This window comes from Esox lucius, chromosome 10 (genome assembly GCF_011004845.1).
Source record: "Esox lucius isolate fEsoLuc1 chromosome 10, fEsoLuc1.pri, whole genome shotgun sequence".
Lineage (NCBI taxonomy): Eukaryota > Metazoa > Chordata > Actinopteri > Esociformes > Esocidae > Esox > Esox lucius.
The window spans coordinates 18,985,604-19,010,446 of NC_047578.1; the positions used below are offsets into that span (position 1 = coordinate 18,985,604).

General features: G+C 43.7%; 1 protein-coding gene across 10 annotated transcripts in view; it reads right to left on the minus strand.

The window, feature by feature from the left end:
* The window catches only part of LOC105006983 (MTSS I-BAR domain containing 1), a 44,167-nt gene extending 27,921 nt beyond the window's left edge, over positions 1-16,246 (minus strand). For 7 of the 10 annotated variants that reach the window (XM_013132693.4, XM_013132691.4, XM_013132696.4 and 4 more), the window contains exons 1-3: positions 15,765-16,246; positions 12,529-12,590; positions 10,826-10,899 (exon numbers count right to left, since the gene is read on the minus strand). In XM_013132693.4, the coding sequence (XP_012988147.2) occupies positions 10,826-10,899; positions 12,529-12,590; positions 15,765-15,836 (208 nt within the window). In that variant the 5' untranslated portion in view covers positions 15,837-16,246. The remainder of the gene's footprint in view (positions 1-10,825; positions 10,900-12,528; positions 12,591-15,764) is intronic. The other 3 variants (XM_029122721.2, XM_013132694.4, XM_029122720.2) reach the window with 1 other exon arrangement.
* Between the last annotated feature and the right edge of the window lie 8,597 nt (positions 16,247-24,843).

Consider the following 24,843-nt stretch of genomic DNA (forward strand, 5'->3'; position numbering starts at 1 on the left):
AACTGATTTCCAGACTTCCTAGAACCCAGAAAGAGCTTTTGTGTAATACGAACGCACACATACCGACATCCAACTCACTGGGAGGCCTGTGTTTACATCGTGATTCATATTCCTCTTCAGTTATGTTTACTATACAGACCTGGCTTCTGGCACTGCTACTGTACACTCCACCACCAAACCTATGGCTTCAATCTGCCTCCAGGGTCTAGTGTAGCTACAGAGGATGTCTTGGAATTAAGACAACCTGCAGTATCTAGAGTTCTGCTCTCTCTGGCTTGCTATCTGAAGGCTTGCCAACATGTGAGTGGGCCGTGCCGTTTGTGAAAATTGTGTTCGACAACTGCATGGGTTTGTGCCGCAAGTACCGCAAAAGCAGTAATGGATTGTTATGTACTGTGGCGTGAAACAAAACTCCCAGACACACAGTAACGGTGTCTGTCCCTGAGGTACTCCATGTTGAAATGCTAGGCTACAATGTTCTAGGAACACCATCATTTAGACTACATTCGCAGAGGACAACAGTGCATGCAAGGAGTAGGTATTCTGCTACTTAATATAAACACTCTACTGGGTATACTGTAAACAGTCCCACCCTTACGGAATAAAATATGAATTATGTGAAGTTTTCCAGAAGAACACATTACGCTTAGGGCATTTAGCAGACACACCTGCTTCACTTAGTGATTGTGTATTATAGTACCTATGTGTTTTTTCATTTGTTACATGTTGGAGGACATAGGATGAGAAAATTGCAAGCTGGGGATGATTTCGTAATCATGATGTTATGAGGGCCTGACTGGACATGTAGCCCACCCCTATTCTTAGTACCACAGAACCTTTACTGACCACAATGTCAGGGAACCAGTTGAACATCCTATCTGAAACACAGCACCATCCACAGGGCCCTGCAGCACCACCTCCATCAGCAGTATCTGGTATCCAATCCGGAGACTGACAAGGACTGACCCGGCTCTTTCAGAGGTGAGTCAGCAATGAGATGCAGGGTGCTAATGCTGCTGGCCTGGTCATATGATCTTTAGGGACATTAATGTTAGGCTATAATGTGACAGCACGGTTAAGGAAGATTTAATAACTATTTTATAGGAATTTCCACGAGACATTTAAAAAAAAAAATGTTAGGGCAATGCAGGCATTGAATCCCACATACTGTAAATGGAACAAGCATTTACAAAGGTAAAAGTGGTTAGTGTATATCTTATACTTCCCCACCAAGCACTGTGGCTAACATAATTGGACAGCAGTCCACCCAGTTAACACCCACGGAAACATTTCATAAAACAGAAGTTGGTTTTGTCAATTAGGTTTTACCTATATTCAACATTATTTTTGAAATGTTTCAAATGTAACAACCGGCAGAAGCAGGGCTACGGTCACGATAACCCAACAGGGCCACCTGGACCGGGTTAGACATTGTAAATCAGCCTTGCAGCTTGATACTTATTGAATACCTCTTAAACCTCTACAAAACACTCTGTGGCCTTGGTGACTTCTAAGCTCTCCTCTAAGGATCCCCTGGTGTCTCTCTTCTCTGTGAACAACCCCTGTCGACTACCATTTTGTGTCAGCCATATTTCAGACCACGAATAACAAGCTATGAATAAGAAATACTAAGTAGCATCTCATCGTGTGGACTGCGCTTTTTGAGTCTGAAGATTGGAAGACAGTTTTTACCCTTCTGTTCATTTAGCAGTAGCGGCCTGCAATGGATGGAATCACTCAGCGTTACAAACAGAAAAAGACATTCCACTTTCAACATTAAAGAAAATTCTAAAATATTTGATATTGGGTGCTTCTGACTAATTAGCCCCACCTATTACCAATCTGCCAATCAAACACGACAAAACCCAGGCCTAAAAAAGGTGCCGTGGTTAGGGTATGTTAATGAGAGAGTGTGCTACCTATATGGAGTCTTAGAGCAATACATTTAACAAAATTCACAAACGCTAACCTTAGCATCACAAACCTAAACGCAAACGGGGAACAGTTGCCCAAACGACCCGTCGCCACCGAACTGTGCTGTGGCTTCAGCTACAGGGCCTTGGTGATGCGTCAAGGCTCAAGGACGGTAAATTATGCTGTTTGATTCACGCTAACGAGCAGAGACGAGCAGAGGCTTCATGACTAATTAAACAGGGAGCATTGTGAAACAGATGAAACAACACAGAGAATCACCTGCTGGGTGATCCTACTTAATAATGTACAGCAGGCAGCTCTGGCTGTACGGCTAGCTGGGGAGGACACTGCCAAACACCTAACAGGAGTAAGGGCAACACTGGTACTTGGATACAGCCTAGCATTATGCTATTTTCTCTATAGGCTTTGTTGGGGGTTGACGCTAGTTATTTTGATATGTCAAGTGTAGCTGCCAGGCACTCACTGCATCCAAGGGAATTGGAAGTCAAATGTTTGGGGGTGTCTAAATGGAGGACATTTCAAGAATACCTGTATCTGTATTCAGTTAAATGGATGCATTGAGGAGAGAGTTGTCGTGCCACGCTCTTACAGTAGGCTATATCATCTGGTTTCACAAGCGATGGGTTCCTGTCAACACAACCTATTCAAGTCCACGTCGCAGGCAGTCTGGGAATACTGTATGCCTCAGATCTAAACTAGCATCACTCCTTCTACTGGCCTGGCCGACCGTGTAAATTGCATCATATACATAGCCCTGACTCTGCATGAGGCACTTCTAGTATGCGTTTACTGTAGAGAGGCATGTCACATTCCCTCACCTCCAAACATACCGACAGGAGATCAAATGCACCGTGACGTCAGGGACTCCATCGACCGTCGCTACGCTGCCCAGTTCCAATTCTATTATTACACAGCCTCAATTAATGACGGCGGAATCTATACCATAGGAGCAGGTGGGGCTCGTTGACCCGTGAACCCTGTCAGACCACACACAGTGGTAAACAATCGACTTCCTGTCCTCGCCTCCTTTCTGACCTTCGACATGTGAATGGGACAGGGTGCAGTTTTACCTGGATGCTTTCCCCTATCACATCCTTTCAGGTTTGAGATCGAGGGAGGATAGAATGGGTATGGGGACATTTGAGACCGTTAGGTCAGTTTGTTTCGGAGGCAGCGAACGAGAGGAGCCACGATAAGGAGGATATGAGATTGTTGGAACGTGGCCACTGAGTTGAGAGTAGACGCGTACAGTAGTGACTGGGCTCTCGTGTTTCAGTCACCTTATAGGATGTGGGTTCAGGGAGAAACCAGCCAGCTGGGGCAAGGCAGGGCAGTTTGGGCACGCAACAGGAAGAGACCGGATTACTTTAACAGCATGTGATTAGTGGAATAAACCTAGTTAGCTTAAGGAGGACCCCACATCTCTTTAGTTTAGAAATGAGCACGATGCTCTGATGCAAAATGTAGGCTAACTTACTTCCAGAGCCTGCCTTGCTCAACTGTTAAAATGCAGGGCCTTTTAAGTGAAAAGAATAAAATGCTCTTGTAAGTCAAGTGCAAATCCTAAGATTTCTCTTAGCCATTACTTATTTCTAATATACACATACATTTCTAATATACTGAGGTTTCTCTAATTGAATAATTGATGACCTAGTGGTAAACAACTCATGCAGAATACTGGTAAGCAACAGCCATTTTGCTGTAGATTTCACCCGCTTGATAGGAGGGGGATGGGATGAGTAGGGCTACGAAGGTTTGAAGCGAAGCCCAGGGCTTAGAATGAGAGATGGTGGGGTCTGTGGCAAGGTTTACTTTCGGGATGAGCCATTAGATTCTTTGGCTCTGACTTTGGCTAAAAGTGGACAGCGGCCATATTTTTCAGGCAAGTCTTAGTCTAACCAACCAGGCTACAAAGGAAAGGAAACCCCAAAAACAATCTGTTCACAGAATTGGATTTACAGAAACGTGATTTACCAATGGAAGATACACTGGTACACATGTTTAAAAAGGGCCTAAAGAAAACCTATCAAAAACAATGCTAAATGGGTAAAGGGGATATGTGTCAGTACCCACAAGATCCAAACAATATTTTTGCCTTCCCATTTATTACAGCCCCTCTGGATTGGAGAAGTGCAGTGAGCTGCCAAAGTAAGTAATTAAGGTTAAACATTTTGCTCAAGGGCAGTACAGGGTTGATTTACTTGCCGGCTCAGAATCTGAATCTAGAAACTTTCCAGTTACTGGTCAGATGCTAGATCTGCTAGGCTAGATGAAGTTGCTCTGACTTACAGTCTATGTTCTTAACTTTAGGCCTCAGGACTTTGATCATAGAGATCTACTAGTTATGTTATATTACCTTTCCACTAGCACAAATCTTTCAACACATCAACCCACAGATTGAAAATGGGCACAGAAATTCCCTTGAGAGGAAAACCAATGCCCTCTCTGGTGTGATGCCGTAAATATGATTTAAAGCCGTATCCCCCCTGTGCTCAGAACACTTGCATGTGCTCCAACGTACAACAAAAAGGCCATGACTGGGCGGAATGCTACCAATCGATCTCCATGACAACTAAGTGTCATCGGAAAGCGTCTTATGGGTATTGTAGTACATTTACAATATACAATCAGTTATGTTTTGATGAGGATGTATTCACATTCACAGTAGAACTCTGTCACCTGTCTAAACAGTTTCCTCTGAACCTTAAGGAGGTGTAGCTCCAGGCTTTCTAATTAAGTCTCCCTACATCAGTAATTTCTCCATACCCCTGAATCTCATAGTGGGTCTGGGGCAATCACCAAATCTACACGTCTCACATACATTCAGGTTCCTTCTTAGCCTGGTTCTGGGCGTTTTTGTGCTGTCTTGATAACTCTTTTACTCACTGTAGCAGAAGTGAGTTGGCAATTCAGCGCCAACGTATATTGGTCCAGGCAAGCCCTTCTTTACCTGCAGGGTCCAATTGTCTCCATGGCAACCCAGAATGGTTGTTGACATCTGCTGCTGCTGCCACAACACAGAGCCCTTAAAGAAAGGAATCCTTCCTGGCAGTTGGGCGCCATGGCAACCACAGCCACACAATACATAGCAAATAAGTGCTGGACGTACAAAATAGAGCGGGCAGAATGACTGTCTCCCGGTTCTCATAAAAAGACATAAGTTGTGCTGCATCAGAGGAACTCGAACGCAAGGGCGGTGAAGTAGCAGACGTGTTTAACATTTCTTTGAGTGACAAAGTCATTTCTTAGGTAATATAAATATGGTCTATGATCAGTATGCCTATGATACGTTTAGCTTATGACTTGTGCGCACATCTGAGCCCTCCATCCATAAAACAACCCAATGGGCTTATCACATGACCTGATGCTAGGCATCATCAGCTTCACCAACCTCGGTGAGTCAACACCGCATAAATCAACAGAGCATTTTAAAATCACATTTTTACCACCCTAAAGGGTTCATGGACGTTAATGTAATCATATGTGCACTGTTCTTCATAATGACCCGACCCATATTCTCTATTGCTTATGTTTGTCCCATCCGATCGGCGCACATCTAAAGTTCCTTCTGTAGAAATACAGTAATTCTGTTGTGCTGCATCCCACTTCGGAGTTGCTGACGAGTCCTGCAGCCTGACTCCAGTGGTGGGACCAGCCCTTCTGATTTCCATACTTGTTGCCATGATCACCGGGCTGGCTGTGACTAGCTGCCGTGTGGACGGATACAACAAGGGCAGAGCGCAAATGGCCACCAGCTTGTGATGGCTTCCTGGAGACAAAGATAAATATGAAAATGAGGTAGGGGTGTATAGTGTAGCCTACTGAAAGAGTGTTGGCAGGAGAAATCCCACACGGATTAAGAAGAAAGGATAGAGGCGTTGAATGGTGTAGTGTGAGCACATTAGGTTCAAACAATCTGGGCCGGGCACTGACAGTAGAAGGCTGTCCACGATTCAGGAAGCTTACAGTTAATGAAAGGCTGTGTGACTTTGTGTAAGTGGATCATTTGGAACCCCTACTGGAACAAATGACCACGTTAGATGGACAAGGCATAAAAAAGGCCAGGAAAGAGCGACACATTATTGGCCCTGTGCGTTGGATTAACAACAAAGCCTTGTGTGACACTGCGTTGGCCCTGACTGTGATCACCACCCTTACCGTAGGTCCACGTTGGCCTCCACCACACCCAGGCAGCCAGACAGAGTAAAGGGAGGAGGGCAAAGCTCTGCTATTTTAGGTGTGCTTCACTTTTGATTGAAAATTCCCCTACTTAGTCTCGAAAAACCTGACCCAAGGCAACATTATGACACAGGTCTGGTTTCTATTAACTCTTTCGGCGTAGAGCAACTTTGTCACTGGCTAAATCGGGAAGGTGAAAGGTTTTGTTCTGGGGAATCTCCCAAACAATCACGAGATAGATGCACCAGCACGTCACAATTCAAAAACATAGCTCGCAGGTAAAACATTTGCAACGGTTGTACAACTTAACTGTTTTTTACCAGTAGTTTCGTTTTCTTCCGTAGTCTATAGTAGATGCATTCACAAAAAGAATGCATTTCAAAGTAATGTGTGAGTTCACAATATTTCCCTCTTACTAGGTTAAGTGGGCGTTGTTATGGATACAGCCACTGCTAGGTTGCTGACGCTGGCAAAAACAACCAAGATACCTCAGTAAAATAAAGTAAACTTTTATTTTTTGTTGGGTTTGGCAAGTTACCAGGCGTGTTAAAATCACATTCTTATTTACAGCAATGACCTGGGAGCAATTCAGAGTAACTGTCTTGCGCAGGGACTGAATGAAACCCCTTTCAACTTGTTAGCGCAGGGATTAGAACCAGCGACCAACGCTCGACCACTGGGCTACCCTGTCACCTCGTTAATGGGAAAGGGAGAAACCGCTTGTAACAACGAACCATCTGAATGTCACATATAACATTATAGCTGACGTTACGGTAGCTAGAATTACAGCCCTCGGAATGCGAAACTATAAGCCGGTGAAAACAACCAAGGTGATCGGATCCTATACCCCAGGCCAACTGAATGGTATCACTAACATATGATCTGGGGTTAACTAATCTGGTAAACTTTGTCCCTACAAAGACAGATACTAGGATAGTGGCCTATACATGAAAAATAACTAATATTGGCAAAATATCAATATCTGTGTTTCTCAATCAAAAAGGGAGGATGCCAGAGCCTTCAATACAGCAAGGACAGTACTGTAGCTAAATAATGTAAGCCATCACAACTAAATGACTGATGAATAATGATAATACTATACTAGATTTTCATATTTGCTTTCATCAGTGATATAATGGAGTATGGCAAATACCTGTCATGGGTTGGAATGAATCTCATTCTTAATATACAGACCGAAAACCCCAACTGGATCTGGAGGACAACTTCTAGCTAGTAGGCTACTTGATAAGGACAGTATCTCTAGTTAGGAGGCTATTTGATAAGGACAATATGAAAGTGGAAACCTTTTACAAACCCGCTTAAACCATTCTCTAAACTGCAGTATACAGGCTTGTAAATAATATTGATAAAGCAGGAAAATACTTATTAGGAAACATGTTTGACTTCATTGTCGTGTTGACAAATGTACCTGATATGGTCATGTTGTCATTTTCTGACGTTAGCAAATTTGAGAGGTTTTCAAACAGTAAGTGTTGTGTATGGCTAAACAAAGTGTCAAGCAAGTGATCCTTTATTGTAATCACTGGCTTAGAAGAGCAGGGTCAAAGTGCAAAGTCTCATTTGGTGACACCATGATTTCTTGCAGCTAGTTCACAGAGTGTTTTGATTGCTATGATGCATCTGGATGCTAAATTGTGAAAATGTTAGATGGTGTTGCTCCAAACATTCTCCCCACCCATCCCAATTTCCCATTATTCTAGAAGGGATTTAAACATGTACCTATTTACAGTACCAGTCAAATGCTAGGACACACCTACACATTCAAGTGTATTTCTTTATTTTGACCACTTTCCATATGATAGAATAATAACAAAGACATCAAATATGTGAAATAACACATATAGAATAATTTAGTAACCCAAAAAGAGCTGAACAAATTTACGTGTAAGGCTTCTCTTGAAGGAGTTCCCACATACGATGAGCATGTTTGGCTGCTTTTCCTTCACTCTGCAGTCCAGCTTATCCCAAACCATCTCAGCTGGGTAATGGACTACTACAGTACATACAGTATCTCACAAAAGTGAGTACACCCCTCACATTTTTGTACATATTTGAGTATATCTTTTCATGTGACAACATTGAAGAAATTATACTTTGCTACAATGTATAATGTACAGCTTGTATAACAGCACATTTACACTGTTTTACAAGCTGTACACTCACTACTTTACATAGCAAAGTGTCATTTCTTAAGTGTTGTCACATGAACACAACCAAATATTTACAAAAATGTGAGGGGTGTACTCACTTTTGTGAGATACTGTATATAATGGTGCTCTTCTGTATCCCAACCTTACCTGAAACGCAATAAGAAACCTAGAAATTAACATGCAAATCCAGTTAATGGAACAGCTAGTTCTAATAGCTGACTAACTAGTAGCACGCATTGAAGTTTCTAAGTTTATTCAATATCAAGTTCATGGGTGGTTAATGCAAACCAGCCACTAGCAAAACGCACTCATTAAAAACAACCTCCCTGACCTCCATCTGGCTGGTTAGCATTTCCTTGGAGGATTAAAGTGTGACGTAGACAATAACGTAGTTCTTCTTGGCCAGGACTCCATCCTTGAAACCAGACCCTACATACAGTGGGTTGGGTTCTGAAGACTTCCATTCCTACCCAACAACTTGGTTAATCTCCACATTGACGTGTCATATCACTTGTCTTTAAGGCAGTGTATGAAAACATGGAGCTTAAATTACCCAACTGCGAAACGTACACGTACGTAGGCTCCTTACACACCAGGTCCACGCTGGTGCAGACAGATCTTCAGGATACCTGGCTGTTTGGTATGACCCAGCTGCTGGGAACTAGGTGTTGGGTCACCCATCTGGGCTCGTTCTTTAAAAAAAAGCCTGGGTTGGGCCCCAAGTGGCACAGTGGTCTAACTTTCTGTGCTCTGCAACAAAATGCATTTATTTATCAATGGTGGCTGTTTTCCACTGTGACGCCACCGTGTCGGGTTCATCTACCCAAATACATCATGAAAGGTATGGGACTGGATCAGTTTTATTTGTTCTCACTGTGGCCAATGAGCAGTGAGCGTTTGACTGGGACCAATAAATTACAGCAGAGGATATATGTGGGAATTTATGAAGACGTGTGTAAAATGGCACCAAATCTACCCCTGATGGGACGACACCGTCCTCCTGATGGGACGACACCTCTGGCAGCCAGATGCAATAGCCATTATTGGAATGAATAAAAGCTTAGAGAGGTATTTAGATTGAAAGGCAGGAGCTTATATTATTGAAGTATCAGAAGGATTTCATAAAGAAAAGAAGATTACAAATCAAACATTTTGCTTACATTTTACGGAAGGATATTGCCTGTCTAGGTTTCCTTTTTATAGTCATAAAGCCTTGGAAATGACTGTGGGTATGGTACTCTGAAGGAGCACTGACCGTGGGAGGAGAGAGAAAGGAAGGAGTGAAGGGGAAAAGGAGGTCACTTCAGTCTAAGCCATGTATCGCATCTGACCTCAGAAATGAGAAAAGTCCCTAAAAGGAAGTCAATTCTGTTCAGGACATGCACTCCGTGTAAACTCTGAGGTTCTCTGTCTCACCACGTGTAAGTGGCCACGAAACCATCCTGTGTTGTCACAGTCAACCGCAGCCACAATTTCCAGTTCCACTGATCGGGAAGGTGCGGTCATGTTTTCGAACCACCTCAATTAAAAAATAGAAAAATCTTTGGAGGGAACGTCAGTTTTAGGAAACCGCTTCCTAAGCAGGAGCGCCCTTCATACAACAGGACAAGAAGCCCCACGGGTCTGCCAGTCCTAAAGTTAGCCCAGTGATGAGTGGTTGACCAGTTGCGGCTCGCTTTGTCACGCTGACAGTCAGTGACCGTGACAGCACTCGTGGGCAGACAGACCAACCCGACCGAACCACAGAGCACCCCATTCTGCCCGCCACTCTGACAACCGCATTAGGACCATATATACTGTTGATGAACGCTTCACGTTGCATTACGCTGACAGGCTGGTGAGGGGGATGTAGACTACTCCTTCAGAAGACATTCACAGAGCGGCCGTAAGGCAGACATGAACATATACAGCTCTGGAAAAAATTAAGAGACCACTGCACCTTTTTCTTTCCTTTCCAAAAAATGTGAAAAGGAAAGTTTTGAGTGAGGAACAGAAGCGTTTCATTTGCAGAAGCGTTCAATTTTAACCCTTCTGTTCCTCACTCAAAACCTTCCTTTTCGACTTTTTTTGGGAAGGAAAGAAAAAGGTGCAGTGGTCTCTTCATTTTCTCCGGAGCTGTAATATGGCCATTATGACCACATATAAACAAGCGTGTGTATGGAACGACAACACTCCCCACATAACCAGTTGCTGTTTGCTGAAGTTAAACACGTAAAAAGTCACATACGTTTACTGTACACGCATCCTTCAATGACGTGCAGGACTCACGACTCAAGTGTCTGCCAGGTTAACAGGGGGTTGAGTGAACATGACTATTAGAGGCTCTTTGAAGTCCAAATGAAAGGCTAAGCGGCGAGACGGCTAAAAAAGGACCAGATCCATTGTGTAGTAGATAATGCCAAATCATTGTAAATGACAAAGACAACCAGGTCTTAAAGGGACCATTAAATAAAGGGAACAAAGGACTACAACAGCAACCAGGAGAAAACTTGATAACAACCACACACACGAGCCACCAACTATAAGTTACATCTGCTTACCTCTGCTGCCGGTCGCCAGATCAGCCACTTTCTGAAAAGCTTCCAGGAAGGCAGCTACAGCTACAACTGTCGTCCTGGGAGATGAGACAGACACAGCAGGTCATGGGTCTGATGGTTTTTGGCAGCAGAACATACAATATATATATATAATATAAGCTTACAACCAAACCCTACAGACTATGGTTGGAATAAGCCAACTAGCATACCAACATTTTAAAGGTGAAGGGAGTTAGTAGTCCAGTCATGGTCGGGCAGTGTTCCCCCTACAGTTGTATAGAAAGGACAGGTCCCTGCATCTAGCTTTGTTGCCCCACCATCTAAAAGAATTATATGCTTCTACTGGTTACAATTGAAAATTTGATGAGAGCCAGGATAGGGAACAGGCACTGCTTTGGGGGCCTTTGCACGTCGCCTGAAAATTAAACTAGGAAATTGGCTGGTTTTGGGTCTGAGCGGATTCCCACGTATGGTTTCCTCAGCTTTATTCACCATGTAACAATATGAACAGATTAACCTTCAACCAATCCCAATATTTATACAATTTCAAAGCCCATTAGTTGGTAACCATAAGCAACCACACTGCATGGGGGTGACAATGTACAGATAAAGACTCACTATAGATTAAATCTGGATTACCGTTTTTCTCCATGGTCATATTACTGAATTGTCGGGTCCACTTTTGCCAACATGAGACGCTGAAATTGTATGCCTACATGCCCTTTGTTGACAAGAATCTGAGCGGAAATTGAATTCAGTTGGTAAGTAATGTGCAACCAATTCCATGTCATAAATCATTTCAGGCTAGGAAATGCAACCGAGCAACGTTGGTGTTCCACTGTAGAACAGCCAATTGAAAGAATGTGTCTCTCTGATTCTTAACAAAGTAACCACCATTGAAGAACATAAAGCTAAGTGGAGACACGCATTCCTAGTTATTTAAAGCAGAGGCCACAGTAACCTAAAGAGTGTGTACGTCTTCTCTACATTCAGATGAGCTATTTCAAACCGTCTTAGGAAAACACCCAGACTAGGTCGCACATAACCGGCAAGGCTGCGGGCGTGGATATCTGCCCTTTGGCTCTTTGGGATCTCACTCCCTTCCACATAAAGTGGGTTTGCGGTGACATGGCTACTGTTCTAGATAACAGGTGTGCCACCTAAGCATCTGTACCCATACACTACTGAACACACATTTCACTGTGCGGTGAGAAACAAACGGGACAATGCTCAGAGATTTAACTAGAGAAATACATATACTGTAGAAACTTCTCACTTCACCTGCGGATAGTGAGGTTTGACTTTTACCCACAACCTGTCGGCAGGATGAAAAAGAAATGCTTTAAAACGGGTTAACTAGCAAATAAACTTTGGCCCAAAATAAAAGCGCTGGGCGCGCTGCGACGATCTACCGCGCAGAGATAATGACTTTATGATTAGCATTAATCTCGGCTGATGAAAGGTTAATGGGGTTTTCTCCTTTGCTTCCTCCCTTCACTCGCATGACCTTCAGCTGTGACTGTACACAACTGTAAAGCCCAGAGCCAGGCCCGACAATCCACAAACACAGCGACATTTTAGACAGACAACAAGGAACATTTGAAGAGGGACTGATTTAAGGGAACATTTTGTTTGTGTGTCTGTACTTGCATGTATTCTGAAAAACAGACACAGTAAGTGTGCGCTTTTGTTTTCTGTTTGTTTACCTCAGCTGTGACTGTAGCTTCCCGGCCTTGCTGATGAAGTCATCCCACACTGGGTAACTGCTCTGAAGAGAGAAAGAGAGGAAGTGTGAGGACGAGGCTCACGGACATACAGACATGTCTGCAAGCTCATGCAGCATCCATTTTTGGTAAAGTCTCAGATAAAAGAGCCACAATTCAAGTATAGAATCAGTCTGATTGTAGATCTCGCTAACATTGTCATTGTATGGAAACAATAGCTCAAAGGAGAAAGGATAAACTTAGAATTAAATTGGGCAGTGCAAAAGACGCATATAGAAAACCGATGAAAATGTTGAAAACTTAACCAGCCAGAATCCCAAAGACCACCTGTAGGGATCTAAACCTCCTGTTGGCCTCTGGTTAAATTGCCCTGTCCACACATCCCAGGCTTCTAAATGAAGGGCTGTAGAGTTGAAATACCAGTGACAGCCATCTAAAGTAGCATGCTGCTTTGAAAGCGGAATGTTCTGGGGTCCATGCAGGAAACATCTGTCACCAGGGCACCCTGGGTCAAGCTAACGAGGCCTCACCACAGCTGGAAGGCTAGATACCAGAGGTCAATATTGAAGCACTGGGGCTAGCATAATTAGCCTGTAAACGTGTCAGCTTACGGATGAAGGCTGTCCTGAAAACAAAATACCCATTATAATGTTTAATTATAGTATTTTGGTTGTGGAACAAGCAGCCAACTGAAGACAGGACGACTGAGTGTGTGTGGTTAAACTTTACAGATTCAAGAAAACCCTATTTCAAATGTATGTGATTGAGTAGTCCAAATCACTTCCCCCAAACGTTACCGTTGTCCACATACAGCTGACAATATAGGCAACGGTAAGACTTTACTGTGATAAGCAACCATAGCTGATAATGAAGCCAAACCAACAGATTATGTGGCAGTAGGGTGAAAACCCCCTGACAAAGAACACAGGTGACGTCTGCCATCTCTCAGAGCCTCACTCGGGTCCCTTTTGTTCATCCACAGCACTAGCCCTCCGCCGTGGTTACCGTGACAACATGACAGAGGCAATGACGCTGCACTTCAATCCCGTCGACATCATTTACTTCTGGGCCAGGGACACCATGAAAAATACATCGCACGAATTCACCATGCCTCTCACTCCTACGGTTACAGGTCTACATGTTGATTTCCTACTGAGGGAATGTCATTTTAGATTGAATGCAATGACTGAATAAATGCGTTAAATCAAGCAAACCGAAATATCAGGCTTCGGCTCAGGCAATCCTGATGCACAGTGCCGAACTCAGAAATGGAACAAGGTAAGGAATACACAGCTCATCTGTTTCTACAGTCACCAAGAATTGCCATGGATCCATCTATATATGGTCATGAATGCTGGAGCACTGCATTGGATTTGGTTATTTCTTCCATCTACCACAGTTCTATGGTTCATCTAGACATTTCTCCCCAACCCCCAGTGAGAGGATTATTTTTATCCAGAGCGATTATGATGGCCCACTCTGATTTCCATGTAATAAAGCAAAGTAGGCTTCCATCCAATGTGCTTCATAGCATCACCTTGAAAAGGGCCAACCGACTTGAATGTAATGGTCCTCAAACATGTACACTGAAGGAGTAATAGAGTAAAGCATTATCAGCAGGTTACCCAGACACACATTAGACAGTGCTTTTTTGGCCTAAAAAACATCTCTAAATTCAGATTCATGAAGGGGCATTTAACTCACAAATATAACCTAGAAGCAAAACTTGCATAAAACTTTCAGACAATTCTAAAGTTATTCAATTGCTGTATGTATAATCAGTTTAAAGAGCACATATCGCTCAGAAAAGGGCATGGAGGATTTGTTCCCAGTAAACAGATGGTAATAAGTCTGCTCTCACAATAAGGTATGTGCGAAGTGTCTAGATGATATATTAGCACATGCGTGCACACACGCGCACGCGCACACACACACACACACACACACACACACAGGCGAGCAAATACAGGCACACAAATCCCACCCACACATGTACACATGAGCCAGCAGACAAGAGTAATTCATGGTGTCCTTTGAAAAAGCCCTCCAACCACGCACACTGTATATTACACAAGTCCAGACAAACCTCCTGATTAAATGGTTATAGAAAACTATAAGAAATGTACCTTTTTTTGCCTTATGATAGACAATGATAGCATCAATCCTAATTTAAAAATCTATTTTCGTTTACTCTGAAGCTATTTTGGTTTAAGTTCCAAATGGAGCTTGATATTAGGCTTTGTAAAGGTTTCTCATACCTGATTAAAGATATTATGGCTTATTACTTATCTCCATCTAAAACTATATTATCTAAATGAAACCTTTCGACACAGCACACCCAAATGGTGGTACGCTGTTCCACTCAGACACAGCTAAGTCATCCCTTCCAGTTGACACCCTTTTCAAGTCATCTGCCACCGCGTTTCTCGGCCGCATTCCGTTGTCAAAGGAACAGGTGTGAACAGGCGCTCGTCCGATTCTAACAATTTTTAGCCGAATGGAGGCACGTGCACAAATGACCGTCTACTGACCATTGCGCAGTAGTATAGGATACAGTACACAAAGATATGGACTGTCATGTTTTAGTGAGATATATTTCATTTAGGCTAAATATATGACAGTATTAAAAATAGCTTTAAAAAATAAATATCCAACTGTTGAATGTTACAAAGCATTAAAAGATGTGTAGAAACAGTGACATAGCGAGTGTCTTCTTGGTTTATTCCGAGCATGTAAAAAAAACTCAAGGGCAATTCTTCATTCCGCGTTTTCCACTACTCTACTTTCGTGATTTGAGATACCATTCTATGATAGCATAATTCCGGATCATTACCATTTTCTATGAACCAGATTGTTGTTAATGAATCAGAACACACCCACTGCGCGGACCTCTAATCTATGCAAGTCCCTCAGCGAGCACAATTTAGTAACCAGAATGAAAGATGAGCCTTGCACATACTGGCCTCAACTGTAGCATACACAATCATTTGCAATTCTACCTTATAATTTACGTTGTCATCTGCACATCAAATGTGGCGTAATTGTGTTTAGCCCGTCTATTAGTCAACGTCACATCGATTAGGTGTCACCATAAGGGCAACCTCCTGCCACAGTATCATCAACAAAACGCAATATTCTTTAGAATATCAAAAACAAAAGCTATAACATATGAAACGTAAATACTAAAATACACATAGAAATAGTCGCCGAGGTGTTACCTTCATGTCGCCTATTACTGTTTGAAAAAGTCCTCCGAGCGCACTGCATTCTCTTTCAATGACAGTCTCCATTTTCAGCCCTGTATGGATTTTGTCTCTTTTCAAAACTGTAATAAAAACGTTTATTCTGGCCTCCAAATGTGACTAAAAAAGAAACTCTCTGGTAAAACAGTCTCTTTTAAGGGCAAATATCATTTCAAAGACTTGCTGCAGTATCCTGTACGCAGCACTCCCGAACGAGGGATAGCAAAACAGCGGTGAGATTTAAACTCCACGTTAGTTTCCACACATAGGTAAATTCCATGTTTTTGCATTTGAGACCATAATGAAAATAAAACTGTAAAGACGAAAATAACTGTTATAAACTTGTGATTAAAAAAACGAAACGAATTGGACTACTACCACGACATGGTCGAGGTTTTATTGAAGTTTCCTAGCACAGCTGATGTGCGAACAGCAAGTGTGCAACCCATGAACGCGTGCGTACATACAGAGCAACCTGCAACGCGCGTCCGCGTCGCGTCGCCCCGCCTTTAGAGGTTTGAGGGGTGGGGGTGATATACACACACGCTTGGGCCACGTTGAATTGGTAAATGCTATCAAACGTTGCACATTGGAATAGCATTAATAGAGCAAACGTAATTCCCAATTCTACATAGAAAGACCTGTTGGTTCTACAAATCATATTTCTATTTACACGTTGTTTAGATGTTTCAGGTTCAGATCAGCCCCCCTGATCTGAACCCGAGCGGTGTTCAGTTATTGAACTTCTGTGCTAGTCACAGTTTGTCGTAAAAATGTAGGCTACTAAAGGCAGCTCGGATGGACAAATTGGTGACGTACGACTCTGAGTGGGAAGTAGTAATTATCTCAATATGTTAAGTGGTTTTACACAACTATAAGACCACAGATGATTATTTCGTTCTAAACAATGGCTTGGGGCGAGTTTTATTTTTGTAGGCTACGGATTGTCACCTAAAATGTAAACCAGGGATGTCCCTAGGGGGCTTTAGCCCCCCTAAAATATGAATTAGCCCCCCCTAAATAAATCAATATATGACTCAATATATTTTCTCCGTGATTTCTTTTTTGTATATATACCTTTATGTATACTTTTTACAAATTGTATAGAAATTGTATAGAATCGTGTTTAGTTGACAGCATGTTCGATTGAGTTTGATGCTTTGAACGTGACTCCCTCATTTGAAGCTAGCTGTATAGTAGCTAACGTTTCTAGTGGTCGGAAAAGTAAATCCTCTCAAGTTCAAAATGTAATAGCATTGGAAAGCAACTGTAAGTTTTGCTAATCAGTATAACCTTTCAGCTAGCCCATCACACTTTTTATGGAAATTTATGGAGGTTAGAAAAAAATGATTTGATCGTAAAAATGTAATTTATGTAAATTGTTTTGACAAGTTGCCGTTCGTGAAATTCGACTTGAGCGACAGACCAGACGTCATGTAATATGAAAGTGATCAGTCTTTTTTATTTTTTTCCAGAAGGCAAGAAAGCTAGCTACAACTTTCTAGTAAACACTTCAGAGAAGATAAGATCTGTCATTTGTTATACAAATAAAAATAAATTATAATGTAATTAAAAGAAAAAAATCATGTGTTCTGTGACGTCGCCCGGCATGGCGCAGCCGGGGCCCCACCCTGGAGCCAGGCCCAGGGTTGGGGCTCGTTCGCGAGCGCCTGGTGGCCGGGCCTTTCCCCATGGGGCCCGGCCGGGCCCAGCCCGAACGAGCGACATGGGGCCACCCTGCCGTGGGCTCACCACCCACAGGAGGGACCATAAGGGGCCGGTGCAGAGAGGATCGGGCGGCAGTCGAAGGCGGGGGCCTAGACAACCCGATCCCCGGACAAGGAAACTAGCTCTAGGGATGTGGAATGTCACCTCGCTGGCGGGGAAGGAGCCTGAGATGGTGCGTGAGGTTGAGAGGTTCCGACTAGAGGTAGTCGGGATCACCTCTACGCACGGCTTGGGCTCTGGAACCACACTCCTTGAGAGAGGATGGACTCTTCACCACTCTGGAGTTGCCCATGGTGAGAGGCGGCGGGCTGGTGTGGGTTTGCTTATAGCTCCCCAGCTCTGCCGCCATGTGTTGGAGTTTACCCCGGTGAACGAGAGGGTCGTTTCCCTGCGCCTACGGGTCGGGGATAGGTCTCTCACTGTTGTTTGTGCCTACGGGCCGAACGGCAGTGCAGAGTACCCGACCTTCTTGGAGTCTCTGGGAGGGGTGCTGGAAAGTGCTCCGACTGGGGACTCTATCGTTCTACTGGGGGACTTCAACGCACACGTGGGCAACGACAGTGACACCTGGAGGGGCGTGATTGGGAGGAACGGCCCCCCTGATCTGAACCCGAGCGGTGTTCAGTTATTGAACTTCTGTGCTAGTCACAGTTTGTCCATAACGAACACCATGTTCAAGCATAAGGGTGTCCATCAGTGCACGTGGCACCAGGACACCCTAGGCCGCAGGTCGATGATCGACTTTGTTGTCGTTTCATCTGACCTGCGGCCACATGTCTTGGACACTCGGGTGAAGAGAGGGGCGGAGCTGTCAACTGATCACCACCTGGTTGTGAGTTGGATCCGATGGCGGGGGAGGAAGCTGGACAGACTCGGCAGGCCCAAGCGTACTGTAAGGGTCTGCTGGGAACGTCTGGCCGAGTCTCCTGTCAGAGAGATCTTTAACTCCCACCTCCGGCAGAGCTTTGACTGGATCCCGAGGGAGGCTGGAGATATTGAGTCCGAGTGGACCATGTTCTCCACCGCCATTGTCGAAGCGGCCGCTCGGAGCTGTGGCCATAAGGTCTCCGAGGCGGCGATCCCCGAACCTGGTGGTGGACACCGGAAGTAAGGGATGCTGTCAAGCTGAAGAAGGAGTCCTATCAGGCCTGGTTGGCTTGTGGGACTCCAGAGGCAGCTGACGGGTACCGACAGGCCAAGCGGACTGCAGCCCGGGTGGTTGTGGAGGCAAAAACTCGGGCCTGGGAGGAGTTCGGTGAGGCCATGGAGAAGGACTATCGGCTGGCCTCGAAGAGATTCTGGCAAACCATCCGGCGCCTCAGGAGAGGGAAACAGTGCCCTACCAACGCTGTTTACAGTAGAGGTGGGCAGCTGTTGACCTCAACTGGGGATGTCGTCGGGCGGTGGAAGGAGTACTTCGAGGATCTCCTCAATCCCGCCGTCACGTCTTCCATTGAGGAAGCAGAGGATGAGGGCTCAGAGGTGGACTCGTCCATCACCCGGGCTGAAGTCACCGAGGTGGTTAAGAAACTCCTCGGTGGCAAGGCACCGGGGGTGGATGAGATCCGCCCTGAGTACCTCAAGTCTCTGGATGTTGTGGGGCTGTCTTGGCTGACACGCCTGTGCAACATCGCATGGCAGTCGGGGACAGTGTCTCTGGGATGGCAGACCGGGGTGGTGGTCCCTCGCTATATAAGAAGGGGGACCGGAGGGTGTGTTCCAACTATAGGGGGATCACACTTCTCAGCCTCCCCGGGAAAGTCTATGCCAGGGTTCTGGAGAGGAGAATACGGCCGATAGTAGAACCTCGGATTCAGGAGGAACAGTGTGGTTTTCGTCCAGGCCGTGGAACACTGGACCAGCTCTATACCCTCTACAGGGTGATGGAGGGTTCATGGGAGTTTGCCCAACCAGTCCACATGTGTTTTGTGGATTTGGAGAAGGCATTCGACTGTGTCCCTCGCGGCATCCTGTGGAGAGTGCTTCGGGAATATGGGGTCCTGGGTCCTTTGCTAAGGGCTGTCAGGTCCCTGTACGACCGAAGCAGGAGCTTGGTCCGCATTGCCGGCAGTAAGTCAGACTTGTTCCCTGTGCATGTTGGACTCCGGCAGGGCTGCCCTTTGTCACCGGTTCTGTTCGTAATTTTTATGGACAGAATTTCTAGGCGCAGCCAGGGGCCGGAGGGTGTCAGGTTTGGGGACCACACGATTTCGTCTCTGCTCTTTGCGGATGATGTTGTCGTGTTGGCCCCTTCAAGCCAGGACCTTCAGCATGCACTGGGACGGTTTGCAGCCGAGTGTGAAGCGGTGGGGATGAAAATCAGTACCTCCAAATCCGAGGCCATGGTCCTCAGTCGGAAAAGGGTGGCTTGCCCACTTCAGGTTGGTGGAGAGTGCCTGCCTCAAGTGGAGGAGTTTAAGTATCTAGGGGTCCTGTTCACGAGTGAGGGAAGGATGGAACGGGAGATTGACAGACGAATCGGTGCAGCTTCTGATGTATCGGTCTGTCGTGGTGAAGAAAGAGCTGAGCCGCAAGGCGAAGCTCTTGATTTACCGGTCAATCTACGTTCCTACTCTCACCTATGGTCATGAGCTTTGGGTCATGACCGAAAGGACAAGATCCCGGATACAGGCGGCCGAAATGAGCTTTCGCCGCAGGGTGGCTGGGCGATCCCTTAGAGATAGGGTGAGAAGCTCGGTCACCCGGGAGGAGCTCAGAGTAGAGCCGCTGCTCCTCCACATCGAGAGGGGTCAGCTGAGGTGGCTTGGGCATCTGTTTCGGATGCCTCCGGAACGCCTTCCTGGGAAGGTGTTCCGGTCCCGTCCCACCGGGAAGAGACCCCGGGAAGACCTAGGACACGCTGGAGGGACTATGTCTCCCGGCTGGCCTGGGAACGCCTCGGTGTCCCCCCGGAAGAGCTGGAGGAAGTGTCTGGGGAGAGGGAAGTCTGGGCATCCCTGCTTAGACTGCTGCCCCCGCGACCCGGCCCCGGATAAGCGGAAGATGATGCTATGCTATGCTATAATGTAATTCAACAAAATAGTAAGGTGGCCAATAACGGCGGCTGATAGGGGGTCGTAGTTTTTTCAGCGACAACACTAATGACTGAAAATATAACTTTCTATTAATGACATGCTATCTAACATTTGTATGTCACTAATAATCACCATGAACACATTTGCAAAACAGTGCGTGTTTCACATATTCATGTTTGTTTGGATTTGAAGTTAACCTATTGCAGCGTGTTCTGTTCAGAGGAGGTGAGATATCCGGTTGTTAGAGTTTTCTTTTTTAAATTATGATACACTTTTGATGAATGGGCTAATGACTAAATCTGTTTTTTAAATGATTCAGAGAAATCTCGCTTACAAAACAGAATATACTGTATGTAGATTTTCATTTATAGTTGACAAAAGTATTTTGGCTAAATAGTACAGCCGTTTTTGTGACTTTTGTTGGTGTTGGATGGATGAAGACAGACCAGACTTTATTTTCTTAATTTAGATAGAATTTAAGTCATATTAGATCAGTTTCTAACACAAACTATGAGACAGGTATACTTTTAGCCAACCGTGACTAAAAATTGATAGATTTTACGCACGCTGTTAATCTAAAAATACATGATGAAAAGATGTTTTGGGGAGTATGCCCAGACCCCCCAAAACGAGGCTTAGCCCCCCCATCCATGATTTTCTAGTGACATCCCTGATGTAAACCATCATTATATTTACATTATTGTTTGGGGCAGAAACTACTATTACTCTGCTATTCCGAACGTACTCAAGACTAAAAATTTACATTTATTTGTTCCTAAACATGAAAAGTTTACTTTTAATTTTTTAATATAATCTTCGCGACCCCACTGCTGATCCTGTAATTCCACTACTTTGGCAATGGTGATACGCAGATCAAGAGAATTGTGAAAAGGTGATTAGGAACAGGGATAAAGAAAATGTAAAAATAGTGTAAATATATATATATATATATATATTTTCATCAGTAACATTTTAACCTCTGACAGACAATCCAAGATGGTCTACAATCATAATAGACTAATGATGTTCAAGTGGTGGTCTACTCTAAAACCAATGGCGCTATGGCCACCTAGTGGTTATTCTAGTAATGCTATCCATCCAGAAGGCTGCTAAGTGTTATTTTTTACAGTCTCCAAATTTCCAGTCCTTAAATCATGTCAAATCAGCGACTGCCAGCACTTGAAAATGCATCTACTCTGGCCTCAGAGAGAAGAGCCAGGCAGAGCTGAACATCAATGAGCTATAGGTCCAAAGGAAAAAGTAGAATAAAATGTAGGTTTACCAAGGGTTTAGGGTTGGACTGTGGTTTAAAGCTATGGTTAGTGTTTAATTGTATTTGGACAATATGCTAGGGTTAGGATAGGGTTAAGGGGAAGGTTCATGTTCTGGTTGTTGGTTAAGAATGAGTGTGGGTACTTTTTCTAGTGTACCATAGACAACCACAAGATGTCCTCACATGAACACAAAGTGACATTGGCTACTACCATCGATCAACTTTCTTTACCTCACTATTAATCACATTGGGCATGAAATATTAAAGTTAAAACCCATGGAGTCTGAGAATTCAGAAATGTGAGGGATCTAAGTGAATAAAGGTATGTAGCTATTTTGTTTCTAGGAATATGTCATTCAGCTTTAACTTAGTGTGGGATATGTGAGACTGTAAAGTACACATTTAGAATTTATTACTAAAATATCAATTATTACTCAATATCATTAAGCCAAGTGTAGTTTAGCTAATTATTGTGTGTTGCACTGTATTCCCTCCATTCTTGTATCTGATGGAACTTGTATTCCTGGATTTTGTAATTAATATTATGAATAATTTTTATTATAGTGTATGATTCAAAGGGTTTCCGACTGACTAACAGAAAATCTGTGATCAGTGAACACTTAATCTACCCTGCCTTGAACATTAGTATCCAATAACAGAGGTTTTGGTTTAGTCTACTCACACATCTTTGAATACTATTCATAGCAATCCAATAAAATACATTCTCCCTGTCAAATTCAGTTTTGCTGGATCTTCCTGGATTTCTTGAAAGATGGGACCTGATGAGACAATCTCTACCTTTTGTTTATGGTTATTTTTGACTAATATTTTTCTCAATTATAGAAAATATAGTTTTATAAATCAAATTATTAGCTTTGTAAAGGTACTACCTGTTTATACTTTTCTTTCTCATGAAGAAGAACAAAACTATGTCACATAAGAACTGTTAACTGCAATTTAAACAGCTGCACTATTCTACAACCAAAACTCTTTTAATCTCAATAATTAATTTACTCAATCACATTTATTTTATAAAATTTTTTACATCAGCAATCCCAAAGTACTTATATAGATAACCCGCCTAAAGCCCAAAGAGCAGTAAACAAAAAATGTAGAAGCACACGTGGCTTGGGAAAACTCCCTAGTATGCTTGGAAATTAGGAAGAAACCTTTAGAGAACCTGACTGCAAGCTGGTTTCTGGCTGTACTGGGAGGAGATTATTAGAGTACATGACCTTTTAAGGCTAAATCATTCATTAAATATATTTACATGTTCAGATGATCAACAGCACAACCAGGTGGACTTGATATATACTGTACGTGCATGATCATTATCCTAAGTTGGCTGGTTCTGCTGAGAACAGTTCTCAACAGAGAACAGTAAGTAAAAACACCACATCGTAGGATAATGTAGTAACGTCTACTTTTACAATTGAGTTGTCAATGAATGTAATTCTGCTTGACAATTTTTATGTCTAATCATCATGATCCATTACACCTCATGCCATAGCAAGTCGGTTAATACAATGATGTGCTTTGTTTTTTTAAATACGCTTACAAAATTATGTTTGAGCATTATAACATTTTGAATTACCCCTCCTGTACAAAGAAAGCCACTGGCAAGAAACACAATTAGAAAAAAACACTTAATCGCCGGCACAAAATCTATCTTTGGTCAATCCTCATAAAAGATACAACACATTTTCGGTAATATGTAAACTCATTATATATATTCATAAATTATTTATTTTATAAATGTAATTATAAACAAATAAATGACACCACTTGTATTCATATTAATTCATCCTCAGGGGGATTTTTTACAAAATGTACTGTAATTAACAAATGTTTAATCCCATATAAATGGAAATACCCTTAAATTTATGATGAATGTCAGAACTATATTTTCATATTCACAGCTTGAATACAGAGCCCCCAAAAAACAAGTAGCTGTTGGATTTCCCTGGACCCAGTAAAAAGGTCAAAAAACGAAAAAAATGTAATTTTTTTGTGAACCACAGAGAATCACCAGGCACATTATCAGCCCCAGCCTCTAATGGAGCATGTCTCCATACCCCCACCAACTGTTTCTTATTCTGTGGCTCAGCTGCAGAGCCCCAACCAGCTCCCCTCTTTTGGCATCCCACTCTTTCCTCTCTATCCTCCCAACTCCCCAAACCGAGCCAATCCCATCATCCCCTCTCTAAAGACATCTTGATTAGAGGCTGTCTTAATTTCCTCCATGGCTGCTCTGTTTCAGCACAGGCTTCCGATGCATTGACGGACCCACTGCTAGCTGGCAAAACCAAAGAGGCCCTGGATTGGCACCTTAAACGCTGAGCCGGTGGAGCTAATGACAGAGAGCACACAGTATTATTACCCATAGTGCCGGCTGGGCTGGAGGAAATAACAGGAATCAGGAGGTTGTGTGGGGGAACCCACCTGTATTGGCAACTGTGGACATAGAATGCACTCAGACATAGAACGGACTACCAGAGCTCAGGACCTTTGATGTGGAGACAGGCAGAATGTGCAATCTGAAAAATACTGGTTTACAACAGCATGCAGGACCCTGCCTGGAAAAAACTAGGGGGCCCAGCATGCAGGAGTGAGTGGAAATTACTAGGGGGCCAAGCATACGGGACTTGGACTAGAAATAACTAGGGGGCCCAGCATTCAGGACTTTGCAAATATCCATGAAAAGAAATTGACAAGAAATGTACTGCTTCTCTTCAAGTTTTATGAGAAAATGTCACTGTAATGAAGAGTCCAAATTGTCTATCATACAACAAATAATCAAATAACATGCTGCACAGATGCCCATACATATCACACAAGACATGCAACCATGGGTTGCTTTACGGTCCCCAAGTCTAAAACTAAAGTCACAGCAACATACATTATTCTACAGAGCAATGACCAGTACCGTCTCTAGCCTTTTGGGGGCCCTCACCCCTGGCAGTTGGGGGCTCACTAGCAGTTGTGGTCCCCTAGTGGTTGTGGCCCCCTAGTGGTAATA